Below are 13,870 nucleotides of genomic sequence, written 5' to 3'. Positions count from 1 at the left end.
GAGAGGTGCACCTTATTCACGTGAGGGAGGGGATAGCATTCAGGTCTCCAGCAAGCTTGAGGAGTGAAGCCACGTGAACCCCATGAAGTTCAACAAGACCAGGTGAAAGGCCCTGCACCTGGGTCAAGGCAATCCTCAACATCAATACAGATGGATTGAGAGCAGCTCTGCAGAGAAAGGCTTTGGAATAGTGGTGGATGAAAAACTGGACACGAGCTGACAATGTGTGCTTGCAGTCCAGAAAACCAACTGTAACTTGGGCTGCATTTAAAGAGGCGTGGACAGCAGATTGAGGGAGGAGATTCTCCCTCTTTACTTTCCTCTGTTGAGATCCCACCTGGAGTACTGCGAGTTCTGAGGAAGACCACAAAAACTACCAGACAGCTAACAGACCTCTCCTATGCAGACAGGCTAAGAGAGCTGGGGTTCAGCCTGGAGAAAAGAAGGCTCCCGGGAGACCTCATTGAAGCTTTTCAGTACCTAAAGGGTGACCACCATTATGACCACCAGGTGAGAGATTTTTACCAGGGCCTGTAGTAACAGGACAAAGGACAATGGTTTTAAACTGAAAGAGGGTAGATTTAGATCAGATATAAGGAAAAAAATTTTTACTATGAGGGTGGTGAGACACTGGAACAGGTTGCCCAGCGTCATGGATGCCCCAACACTGGAAGTGTTCAAGACCAGCTTGGATGGGGCTCTGAGCAACCTGATCTAGTGGACTGTGTCCCTGTTCCATGTGGAGACTAGATAATCTTTAAAGATCCTTTCCAACCCAAACCACTCTATGATTCTATGAGTCCCTAGGTCTTCTGCAAAGGTTCACAAGGATACAAATTTGTAAGGTAAACATAGAGACGATGGATGAGCTGTCCATTATCAAGACAGTTCTACACTAAGAACAAAAGAAGCACCTAGAAGAATTCATGTTAACTGAAGCAAGTGTTTCCTTGGAGTATTTCATGCCAAGTCACTGCTACAAACAATTATGACATGCTGGTAATGGTTGTCTGTTAGGCTTCATAAGTTAATTAAGCAGGTGACTGACAACAATACGCATGTCAGTAAGGCAGATAATATCAGAGGATGGTATTTACACCAAGAAAATGTTGATTTAAGCTTAATAATGCAGAAAATATGATTCCATCTTCTCACTTGAAATAAGATTCCTCTCTGGAATACTTGCAGGATCTCAAAAATTCTCCTTACACAGAACATTTGCCAAATCAAAGTTTACCTTTCTTGTTTTATGCGTCTCTATTGTCAACAAAAGTCAGGGAAAAAAGTAAATATTAGGCTCCTGCTTACCTGCTTCATTTTAAAACACTACTGACCTTGTCCAGTGCTGCCTGCACAACTGATTCACTCTCAGTATCCAAAGCTGATGTTGCCTCATCAAGCAGAAGAATTTTAGGATTGCGAACCAGAGCTCGGGCAATTGCTATTCTTTGTTTCTGGCCTCCACTCAGCTGTGCCCCTCTTTCTCCAACCACGGTTTCAAACTTCTACAAGACAACCACACACATTCAAAACACTCAGTGGTACAGTATTCCCAGCAAAGACAGGCAGTGTGAAGAAAAGAATCACCCCTTCCTTTACAGGAATAAACACGTACTTGGATAAACCCGCCTAATCATTTGTGTTCCTGGAATTCTAATAGTTCTTCAAATACCTGCCAAATCATGACCTGAAGATATAAAATTAACATTTTTCTCAAAAGTTACGAGAACCTCTGCATAGCTTTGCATATTCACAGCTCCAAGGATAGCTTCCTCTCTTAACAAGCGTTCCTCCTAAGGAACTATTTGGCACAAGAGGGTTTAGAAGAAATTGGTTCAGCAGGAGAACTGGTCTGCTTACATTGGGCAGCTTCATGATGAAGTCATAAGCATTGGCTTCCTTGGTAGCTTTTTCAATCTCTTCCATGGTGACATCCTCACGGCCATAACGAATATTTTCTGCAATAGTGGTAGCAAAGAGCACGGGCTCCTGATTCACCACACCGATAATCTCCCGCAGATATCTTACATTCAAGGTCTTAATATCCTGCCCATCAATGGTAACCTAATCGTAAGGAAGCAGACAAAAATTGTTTACTGAGTGTTTTGACCAAGGAACCTCTCTTCCATGCTGGCACATGCCTTTTTAGGCAAGACTTCACCATATCATTGGAACAAGGTGAGTGAGGCCAGAACTAGGCTTTCAACAAGTGTGACATATAGAGCAGTCAGCTCACTTAAGGTATCTTACCGTGCCTTCCTTGGGATCATAAAATCTCTGGATGAGCTGAACAGTTGTACTTTTCCCACAGCCACTGCTGCCAACCAGGGCCACTGTCTGGCCAGAACTAATCTTGAGATTCAAGCCCTTCAGTATCTGTGCATATAGGAAAGGGAGTCAAAAACATAACAGTATGTAGAAATATCAGTGTAAATTTGATGAAAATATGAAGACTACAATAAAATACCCTTTGTATTTGTAGCAGAATCTGCTACAAAATAAAATTTGTAAATGTGGGTTTAAATTTTGGATAATATGATTTCAGCTTAATTTCTTACATTTACATCACAATTGGTCCAATATCAATGTGTTATACAACACACTTCACAATTACCTCTCTCATGAACCAGTTCATATGACAAAATAATAATAATATTACTACCAAAACTAAAATATAGTATAGAAATGCAATATGATGCGATATTCCTGTATTATGTTGCCTCACTTTTTTTTTAATGCACCATGCAAACTACAGGGAAGCTATGTAAAAGTCATCATTGAAAGCTCTGTGTCTTTTCTTCCTGCCTATCAAAAGTAAGAAAGATTGTTTCATCATGGCCAGTGATTTTCCTTCAAGGTAAGGAAGGAAATAATTACGTATTGCAAAGACACTGCCCATGAAAACATTTTCAGAAATCATTCAAATGTCTTCCATCTCCACTGAATCAAGACTATGGATTTATAACAGTGCTTCAGAAAGCAAACTTATTCTCTGTCTAGACAGACAAATACAGATTCTGATCTCTATTCCATGTATAGCAAGTCCTTGCTGGATCTGCTTTCTCACACACAGTCATCAGAGAGCTGCATTGCAAGTACTCTGAAACCCACGATCTCATTATTATTACAATACACAAACAGTTGGGTTCGGGTGTAAGTTTAGGTTCTGATAGAAATACATATGGTTTTTTGCATAGCCATGCTTACTATAGCTTTAGACAGAAAGTTGGAATTCTTATATTTTCAACGAAATTTAATTTATGTCACTTCTTAATGATTTTTTTTTCCCAACAAATCATCCATATGTTTAACTCTAATATATATAAAGTGTCATTTACATACCTCAACATCTGGTCTGGATGGATAATTGAAGTAAACATTTTCGAATTCCAAGTTTCCTTTAATGTAGTCTGGTTTGTAACCTGCCTCTGAGTAACTGTCAATTTGAGGTTCCTGTGCAAAATAAAATACAACACCCCCCCATTTTTTTTCATAAAGAAGTCCTGGAGTGCACCATTACTCTTCAGAGACATTAAATGTGGGTTTTAAGTAATTTAGTTGAGACTTCTGAAAGAAAAATATTGCATGATGTTTTGCTCCCTCGTTGCTGCATCGATGATAGGCTTATGCAAGAATACTGTTATAATTTTTCCATTAAGCTTTTGTGTGAATTTAGCAAATGTCCTTAAGACTGTACCCACAGCTAGCCATAATCTGAGATTCATTTCACTGCCTGATGATTAACCTGAGTACATCATCTCTAATGAGCTGTTCATACACTGTTCATTTATAGCTTTGGCCTTTCTGCTGAAACAATTTGTCTGAGAAAAAATTGATCTGCTGATCATTACTCAGAAGCAGATTTCTTAATCATTAGTGGGTTTGTTTCCATCCAGGGTGAGTCTAGAACTTGAAGTATACCTTAACAATAATCCAAAACATGCCACTGCATTTCATAGAGCCTCATTAGCTAGCAAAATCACAGCTTCCCTGATTTTAGAATCTCTTGGCAGTTGAGGTACATATCCAGTTTACCAGGTTGTGTTTTATTGATTTGCTGGCACTCACACTACCACTGGTGTCACTGATACCATGAAAACTATGCTCATATACCTACATTGTCTGTAATCATGTGATTACAGCACCACAGACATGTCCTTCATGATAAAAACATCAGAGGATACCCTTTGAAACCAAGTGATTCAGAGATCCAGTACTTTTACCTTTGAAGCAAGGACGGATAATTCTAAAAGACAAAGAGGAACTGACTAATAATTACACATCCTATCTGGTTTTATCTTTATATTTCTGCTTATTTTACACAGTTATTTAATCTGATTAATTTCATTTCCATAAACAGTGCCTGTCTTTAAAAAGAAAGGTCTCTTATCTTCAAAAGAAGTTTTGAAATGATAACAAGGGCAAGGATACTCACATTGTCTATTATATTAAAGATCACATAGGCAGCTCCTCTTGCACTAGCAAATGCCTCTATGCTTGGAGCAGTCTGTCCAATACTGAAAGCTCCAATCAATACAGAGAAAAAGACCTGAAAGAAATATTTACAGTGACATATATTCATTCTTATAAACCAGAGAATTACATTTATTTATTTACTTTAAATATCTTTGCGTCAGGAGGCTCCATGCCTGTTAACAGAAGTTTAAGGAATCTAGAATTACAGAAAAACTGAAACCAGAGAATAACGTTAAGAAAAGGGCTTTTTAAGAGTCAGCTGAGAACTGAGCTCATGCACAATGTTAATGCTGCAAACATATTGAGAAGAAGTGAAAAGCTGATTGAGACTTGTAAAATCTATGCCAAAAAATGTGGACTTTTACTTGATGTCTCGAGATTTTTTTGTATTAATTCATTCTTAGGCCAAAGACATTCCAAAGACTGGAAAGTATATTACATATCTTCCAGGGAAACAAAGACAGATATGCAAAGCACTATCACTCTGCTTTCAAAGTTACAGTGAAATAGAGGGATACAAATCCAGCTTCTCCATCACAAAGTAATAAAGGATCCCTCTGCTTCAATGAGAGGGAGTGCAAGCAAACAAGAAAGAGAAAAAAACCAAATAAACTGTTTTCTCAGAGTAGCATAGTTTATTGCTTTCAGCTAGTATAAAAAAAAAAGAAGGCAATTAAATGATGCTGCTCAGAGCTTGTAACAGCCACAGTAAGTCAGAGCAAAGTCCATGACACCCACTGTCTTGAATAGGGGCTATTCACATATTTAACACATGACAAGGCCACACCCTCCCATCCCTGTTATAAAACCACCATTCAATGAACTACAACATAGACAACAGAAATTGCAAAGACTTTGAACAGAATAAATTACACACAAGTTCATGAACCTCATTGAGTGCCAACCTGCATAAAAGGTTCCAAAAAGCCAAAAACACATATCAGAGACATTTTTCATGAACTTCAGTGATTCATAAACAAAACAAAACAGATAGTTTAAAAAATAAATCAATATATGCATGTGGTCACCTGTCTGGGCTTTTATTATGGTTAACAAAGTTATTCTTCTTGCCGTATTAATTTGATATCTCATACAAAATTAGAATGGTTGCCACATCAAGAGAAGAATTTAAGTTACGACTTATGAATAATGGGTTTTTTACATATTTCCTAGTCACAAATATATTTTTATCCCCCTCAATTTCTAAAAGCACTGAGAAGTGATTCCAAGCTCTCATAGCGCAAAACATAAAAAAAAATTATCTATTTAGACCACACAACAGTTAAAAAAAAGTATTTGTTTCTGCATGCTGAAAATATATTCAGATCCATAAATCTGAAAGCAAATAGCAACTAAGAAGGGTATTGTACTTCAGCTTTGGATTGAATTGTTTCTATATCAGTCTGATCTTATGAAAGTCAGAAAATATGTAAGAACAGTGGAAAATAATATATATTTTATTTTAGGTTCATATAGATTTTGAGATGCTGTGGAAACATGTAGACTTCTGTGGTGAGAATCTTTTTGTTCAGAAGGGATTCTACTTTGCCAGTTTTGGCCCATAACTCTCATTAAAATCAAATAAGTTCTCATTATATAATTTAACGTTCTTTTCTCACTGTTATTGAGAATTTACTCCTTAATACTTACCGTCAAAACTTGGCCAATAGTGTAATCATCAGTCAAGACCAAAGTAGTTCCATACCAAAAGGCCAGTGCATATGATGCATATACCAGTAAGTAAGCAGCACCCATAGAAACATTAGCTATAACAGCCTTTCTTATTCCAATCCTTTTAGCATCTTCTAAATTTTTATGGTATCTGGAAGAAAGAAAGAAGTTCAAAATAGACTTACACTTGTACCACGGCACACGGCACCAAAAACTGTGCAGATGAGTTAGGACAAGCATGCTCACAAAGTACATCAGGATATATAAAATATCTAACCCAAAGACTGTACAAAGGTAATCCTGGAACAGGGTAACCTAAGGTAACTCCTAAAAAGGCCAGCATCAGTCAACCTGGTATGTAGAAATAAAAGGCCACTGGAGGTCAGGGATTGGCATTCAAGTTCCTTAAATAAACCGAAGGTCAGTGAGTTTTGATAGTGAACCACTTAAGATAAAAGGTTAAAATATATCACAAGAATTATGTTTTACAGTAGTGGAAATAGAGATATTGTTTGTTAGGACATTCACAGCTACTGAGTAATCAGAGTACCAAGGATATTGTTATCTCTTCTCGTGAAAGGGACCTTTTTTTTGTCTAAAGCTCTCACTGTGTGATGTATGAAGTAGTTTGTATACCCTCTAAAGCAGAGACAACAAATCAACTTATTTTGACTTTTCTAAAAAAATAACTGATTATCTTTCAAGACATAGTGAACCTTGTAATAGTCTCTAACAGACAATCTTCCATTACCTAAAAATGCAGAAAACAAGACTTTCAACAACAAAGATACTAGAAAACTTCAAACTATCTGAAACAAGGACTTTAAAATCCACTGATGAAAGCAAATATTGCTCTTACCTTTTAATTTCTTTTTCCTGTCCTCCAAAAGCTATTACAGTACGGATTGCTGCCAGAACTTCCTCTGCAACAGCACCTGCTTTTGCATATGCCGCTTGTTCTTTGTCAGTGAAAGCAGACAGAACCTAATACAAGATCAAATATTTTGACATAGGAAAAATAGAATGAGCTCGAGCACTTCATAATGACTTTTATCATAGTTACTTTCTTCCAATAGGAAGCCTTTTGATTATATTATGTATGAGTGCAGAATGTCCAATATCCAGATTTTAAGTATATTGTGAATTCAATCAAATAATTAAATGTTACCCTTTGTAAACAGCTAAGGGCTGGATTTTCCACTCCGCTTTCACCTGGTGCAGGAGATTAGATGACTGCTCATAGTGAGTTGGTGTGGTTTTCCCCAGGCAGATCTTCTCAGCTCATTCTCATCTCTGGCTACATTAGCCAGAGGGCCCTATCACTTACATTAGTTGGCCACAGTCTGTGAAGACTCAGCCAGTAGACATGCATGGCACATGCTTCTCTAACCTTTTCTGCAATATACTCACTCAAGATAGAGAAAGCTTTCATGACCTTTAAAATGTAGGGAAAATAAATTACTATAAAAATGTGAAGACTTTCAAACTACAAATGTAAGTCATTCTAATCCCATAGTAATTTGGTCCTTCTCTCATGTAAGTCTGTCTAAAATTTCTTGCCAAAGTTGTTAACAACTCTGAAAGAAACTCTGTGTCTGAGACCAAGTTTTTTTTCTAATTTATTCCCTTATTTTTCAGGAGGTGCAATTATTCCTTTCAGCAGAAGAAGTACTTATGTGGATGTGGTTAAACAGTTATAAATGCAGATGCTACTTCTCTGTATGGGAATGTGCTATATGGGCAGAAACAGCTTCAAATCAAATAAGGCTGCCCAATCTATAAGAATGATATTATTGAAACTACATAGAATCATCCAATCATAGAATGATTTGGTTTGGAAGGGACCTTAAAGATCACCCAGTTCTAATTGCTCTGCCATGGTCAGGGACACCTTCCACTAGACCAGGCTGCTCAAAGCCCTATCCAGCCTGGCCTTGAACATGAGGGTGCTGATACACAGTTCATCTAAGAGTTTATGTACTTAAGTGTTATCTAAAGCTATAATTGGACTAAACAACAAGTTCTAACACTAAGAATTTCAGATATGTAGATTTATTTCATTATCTCTCATTAATATAAAACCTGACATTGAATGTATGTTAACCTACCTTTGCCCAGATGGCTGCTGAAAGTCCCAGGACAGGACTAACTGCTAGTATTACAAGGGTTAATTTCCATCCTCTTACGAGACCAACAATAAATCCTGCTACAAATGCCGTTAGTTGTTGAACGAGAAGTCCAACCTTGTGACCTATTCCTTCATTAATCTTGGAGACATCACTGAAAAACAAATTAGATCCAGAAAGGAAGAAAAATGTAGAAAGGAAAACAAACGTTTTCGGTTTTGTTACATGATCATCTGTGTGGAGGGCAATCTTTACTATTTAATTGTTTCCAAATAACAGTTTTCTTCAAGGTAAAGCACTATATAGTGTGGTCAAGGAAAATTTCCTATTTCTTGTGAAACCGTAATGCTATAAACCTGGTTTTCTCTGAAAAGGTTGAAATCCTCTACAGTGTAAAACTACTCTCACTCTCTTGATTTCAGATTTTTGATCAATTTGGCACTTGTGGTCTGTTTGGGAATAAAAGTTAGGGAAAGAGAAAGGAAAATCTTGTTATACAGTTAAAGCTGTTCGCACTGCTGAGGTCAGCTGGCACCTTATTCAGTCTTCAGTGTGCACAGAAACAAATTATATTTTCTCTCCCAAGGGATAATCACATAGGCTGGGCCTTAGTCATCCTCAGAGTTCAAGGAAACTCAACAAAAAGCTTTTCTGACATCTTTGTGACAGTCCAGCATGTCAGAGACTGAAATGGTTAATGATTCATGCATTCTAGGAGACTTTTACAGGCTTTTGACTTGCATGATACCTCTGATGAGCAATTGGGCCCCTCCCGCCCTCCAGTGCTGAAGGTGTGAAATCCTGAAAAGGCAAGAAGCCCAGCTCGCGGGCCTTTGACTGTTGATACCTCTGCTGAGCAATCAGGCCCCTCCCTCCCTCTGCTAATTTGGAAAGGCGGGAACCAGGCAAGACTCAAAAAAAAACTCAGCACAGACCCGGGAGATGTTTGGAGGCTCGAGGCACGGCCCGCGACACTGACCATGGATATAACTCACAACTTCTTGGAGTGTGGGGGCTTCCTTCCTTCACCCCCAGCAGATCAAGGCCACCACTTCAGACATGGAAGCATCGTTGGACCCCGTGGGCGGTGACTATATACATCTGTCCACCCTCAGCTTTTCTTTCTCTTACTTTCCCTTACTGTCATCCTGGGTTTTTTCTCTCCCCTATGCATTTTCTTCGCCCCCCAAAGGTTATCTCTGTGTCACATTGTTGTATGACAGCACCCAAACTGCTAGCATGCCTGTTGATACAGAATTGTTAAAATAAACCTTGCCAGTATATGTTTTCAGACACCGATTATTTAGTGTCGTTTCACTTTAATCCACCCCAAGGGAATTATTGCTAAAAACCTGAGTTACCCCCTCCCCCCTTTTCCTGGGGCGGGTCGTAACACAGCATCAGAAGTATTAGAAATTCAGTCTCTGAGACTCTCCATGAGAAAACTTGAAAACTTATTTCACAATGAAAATAAAAAAAATTGTAACTCCGACGTGCTTAATAAGGTAAAACAACATTGGGAAAGGTATAGTGTACTTACTCTAGAAGACGAGTGTTAAGTTCTCCCACATCATTTACATCAAACCATCCAATTTCCTGTCTCATAATTGCATGAAAAAATTTTTCTCTAATTTTTTTTATTTGTCGACCTGCTGTTAGTGTCCAGAATGAAGTTTGTAAATAAGCGGCAAGAAGAACACCAGCTGCTATTCCACAATAGTAGTATGCATATCTGAAAGAAAAAAAAAGGCAAAAAAAGCAAGAATCTCTTAAATTGATTTTAATTACCTCACCAGTCTGAATTTAGCATGATGCTTACTTCTTCTGTTTCAGACCTCTGTAAAACTTGATAAGTTTTCTATGAATAGTAGTTAATGTCGGGGGGGGGTTTTGCAACAACCAAAACAAAGATATAGTTAGACAGCAACTACCTTTCTTTTTTTTTTTTTTGTCAATTTAACATGCATTTTCTCATAAGATTATTTTAGAACTGTATTTCAGATACAATATCATTTTCACATACGTGTGTCACTTCCAAAAACTCCCTAGCATTTTTAACACACATGGACAGACCTAATCATATATACCTATATTATATGAACATTTACATCATACAATGTGTCTGTCTATATAAATAAAAATATGCACGGATGCTGGAAATGTTTCCTGATTGGAGAATACAGCATTACTACATGTACATCTATTGCAAGCAAATGCCATTGGATCAAAAATTCTTTTGCTCTCTATTTTGTGCATAGCTGATATTTTAATTTTAAATTAATTCAGCCCTGTGCAGGGTGTCAAATCCAAACCAGGAGTGTGTGAACCACTATATTTCTCAAACTGGAACACAACTTGAGTCACAACTTTAAACCATTCAAAAAGAATTAAATCAATTTTGATTTGGTACACAATTGACATCAGAATCAGTTATAGGTGAACTTAAACCAGAATTAAACCAGAAAAATATATCTGAACTGATTCCATTTGTAAAGTATGACCAAAATCAAGGATTAAATATTCAGGGTGTATATATCTGTAATTATAAGAATACTGCATCTATATAAAAGCAAATAATGAGCAAAAAGCTATAAAACTCTTATGACTTTCACTCATGTGTACTAAGTTATGCATACTGATTCTGTAGAACTGTAACATGCTCCTTGGTGGGAGCAAATTGCAGGAATCTGTGTGCAAATGCTCTGCTCAAAAAAGGAGAGAATGGCTTTACAGATTAAAATTTTCAAATTTTAATCCAGTCTTTCTTGCAGCTATGATACCTTACAGTTTAGTTAGGGACTTCGGAACCATACTCATTATGAAATGCGTTTAATCGAAACAGTTTAATAAAAGCAGGTTAATGCTTAACAGAATGCTGGTTAGTTGAATATTGACTTTGATCACATTCAGCTTCATGAAAACTCTACAAACTTAAAAAAACCTTCCCAAACTAACCCCAAGAGCACTGCATCTAAATTCAGCAGTAATTACTTTAGGCAATTATTTTATGATGTTATATGACTTCAAAGAATTGATTTACGCTTGGACTTTGTTTCATGACAAATTGTCTCAAAAGGGATTCACATTTTTGCCAGACTCCATGCTGATGAAACATATTCTGTAAATTCGCTGCTGAAACTAATCAGAGAGTAAATGCTTAGTGCATTGTAAAGTAATAGTTATTTTTCTTTAGAGAAATAGTAGGGGTTTGGGTAAGCTGTTGTTTGAGTAACAAACACAACCAGTCCACGTGTATATTTCAGTATTTGAACACACCTCTTTGAGAACTTTGTCCTTGTAAACAGGTTTTATTATTATTTGACCTGCTGGCAGGCATTCTTAGAGAAACAAGGAGTGGGTACAACCAGCTGCTTCTTCAAACCAGTGAAATCACTAACTCAAGGCTCTATCTAGAAACCTGTTCCTGTGCTGCTAAGAAGTAATACGTTCCTCATTAAACAATTTGTTTCTAAAGAGAAACTTGTGCTGCTTTTTATTCATACTTGTACTTTCAGAGTTAATGACTGAAAGATAAGGTGGCATGCCTGATGTTTGTGGTTGTTTGACCCTGGCTGGAAGACAGGTGCCCAACCCAACATGCTCCATCCCCTTCCTCAGCTGGACAGGGAAGAGAATAATACAATTAAAAGCTCATGGGTGGTAATAAGGACAGGGAGAGATCACTCAGCAAATAAATAATGGGCAAAACAAGTTCTATCATCTAATAGGTAGTAAGAACAACTATTTTTCAAGTTCATTTAGAGTAAACATAAAACAGACTTTAAAAATATTGTGCAAGTAGGCATCAGGTATTTACTAAACACAGAACAGTTAGTGTAACTTCAACCATGCACAAATTATTTAGTTCTGCAATTCTGCCTTCAAATTTGCTTTCAAATCACTGGGCAAAAGGATATCCCACTGAAGGTGTGTATGCATTGCTTGCATTTGTGTCAGAGACTGACAGAAATGTTGAGGGAGCAAGAAACTGTGTGGCCATACTCTCCTATAAAGCATAAATGCCAATTCCCTGTCAGTTCATTCTCATTACATACAAGTTCTTCATTTCTAAGTAACGGCCTTTTCCTAATTTGCTTATTCATTTTAGGGTAAAGAACTTTTTTTTTCTGGTGTAAATCGATTTTGTTTTTTCATTACAAAATTAACTACTGAATCTAAATGATGTTACTTTACAGTCCACTGCTACCAGAAATGATAATGTACTTTGGTATAAAACAGCAAGAGTTACTACAGCAAACGTCTTATCTCTTCCCTCTCTTCAGAAAAGACAATTGCCTTGAAGACCACATCAGATATTTTTCAATACCTAATGAGGAACAGAGTTCAACCTGAGAAAAAAACCTGAAGTGGTACAAGAAATTGCACATCAACTGTAGACATCCTGCATAAACCAAGTGTGTGGACAGTGGTTAATAAAGCCCCTTAACAAAGCACATCTATTAGCAGCTTATGTTTCTGCTTATTTGATCTTTTCTTTATGGAGCTCTGTTAGCAACAGCATCTCCTGAATATTGTCTTCTGCTATTGCCTGCTCTAGAATGCTAGATTTAAGGCTGCATATAATCTAAATCTGTATTTTCTGCAGATAATTTCACAGAATCGTAGAATTGTTTAGGTTGGAAGAGACCTTTAAGATTCTTGAATCCAACTGTTAACGCAGCACCATGTCCCTCAGTGCCACATCCACAAATCCTCTAAATACCTCCAGGGACGGTGACTCAACCACTTCCCTAGGTAGCCTCTTCCAATGCTTGACAAACCTTCCCACGAAGACATCCAACCTCCCCTGGCACAACTTGAGGCCATTTCCTTTTGTCCTATTGCTTGTTGTTTGGGAGAAGAGACAGACCTTTACCTCACTACAACCTCCTTTCAGATATTTGCAGAGAGCCATTTAGTTGCACTTGATGCTTTGGCAGCAAAGCAGATATTATCTGACAATTTAAATTCTGTTTTTTGCAAGTGAATCACCACAGCTCAAGGAATCGATGGACAATAATCAACATAATTTTTTAGCATAACAATTACTCTTTATGAATTCAGAGAAGAGAAGTAAAAAAGAAGGCAATGCAGATGTCATTGGAACACGGAGCACCCCTGAAATGGGGGCAGAATGGGTGAGAGCAAGAGATGACAGGGAAATTTTGGGGAATGGTTGGGGATGTTCAAGAATCTTCCCAGTGCCTCAAATAATCTCATGTGCCAAACTTTAGGTACATATATTATTCAATCAATCATTGGTTTTGTGTTGTTTAAAGTGAGCAAAATATTCTTGGGAGAAGAATGGCTTGAATAGAAATGTGTGCCTACACTAAAAAAAGAGGAAATACCAATTTCTAATTACCTTGTCATATCTTCTTCCAGCTTCTCGAGCATGTCTGCAGTGAAATTCATTTGAGAAGAATTCAGTCCTTAGAAAGAAGAGTAAATACTTTTAATAGAGCAAGCTTTAACAAATTACCTTTCCTGCATGCTGTTCAGCATATTCGGAGTTGTTACATCGTGTTTTGAATTGAGTTGATTTGAATGAAAGGAGAAAATTTTAACAAAAATTAATGAACTTTACTAATACAGGA

General features: G+C 37.4%; 1 protein-coding gene across 4 annotated transcripts in view; it reads right to left on the bottom strand.

Annotated features, from left to right (window-relative positions):
• Window positions 1-13,870, bottom strand: part of LOC116785439 (ATP-dependent translocase ABCB1-like) — a 49,395-nt gene that overhangs the window by 20,180 nt on the left and 15,345 nt on the right. For all 4 annotated transcript variants that reach the window (XR_004356542.1, XM_032684962.1, XM_032684952.1 and 1 more), the window contains exons 7-16: window positions 13,639-13,705; window positions 9,814-10,005; window positions 8,256-8,427; window positions 7,007-7,131; window positions 6,127-6,298; window positions 4,436-4,549; window positions 3,343-3,453; window positions 2,251-2,376; window positions 1,861-2,064; window positions 1,335-1,505 (exon numbers count right to left, since the gene is read on the bottom strand). Coding sequence is in view for 3 of the 4 variants with exons in the window: in XM_032684962.1 (XP_032540853.1) it covers window positions 1,335-1,505; window positions 1,861-2,064; window positions 2,251-2,376; window positions 3,343-3,453; window positions 4,436-4,549; window positions 6,127-6,298; window positions 7,007-7,131; window positions 8,256-8,427; window positions 9,814-10,005; window positions 13,639-13,705 (1,454 nt within the window). In the remaining variant the exon portion in view is untranslated. The remainder of the gene's footprint in view (window positions 1-1,334; window positions 1,506-1,860; window positions 2,065-2,250; window positions 2,377-3,342; window positions 3,454-4,435; window positions 4,550-6,126; window positions 6,299-7,006; window positions 7,132-8,255; window positions 8,428-9,813; window positions 10,006-13,638; window positions 13,706-13,870) is intronic.

Source organism: Chiroxiphia lanceolata, chromosome 1, assembly GCF_009829145.1.
Source record: "Chiroxiphia lanceolata isolate bChiLan1 chromosome 1, bChiLan1.pri, whole genome shotgun sequence".
Lineage (NCBI taxonomy): Eukaryota > Metazoa > Chordata > Aves > Passeriformes > Pipridae > Chiroxiphia > Chiroxiphia lanceolata.
This window is presented reverse-complemented; position numbering and strand designations above follow the sequence as displayed.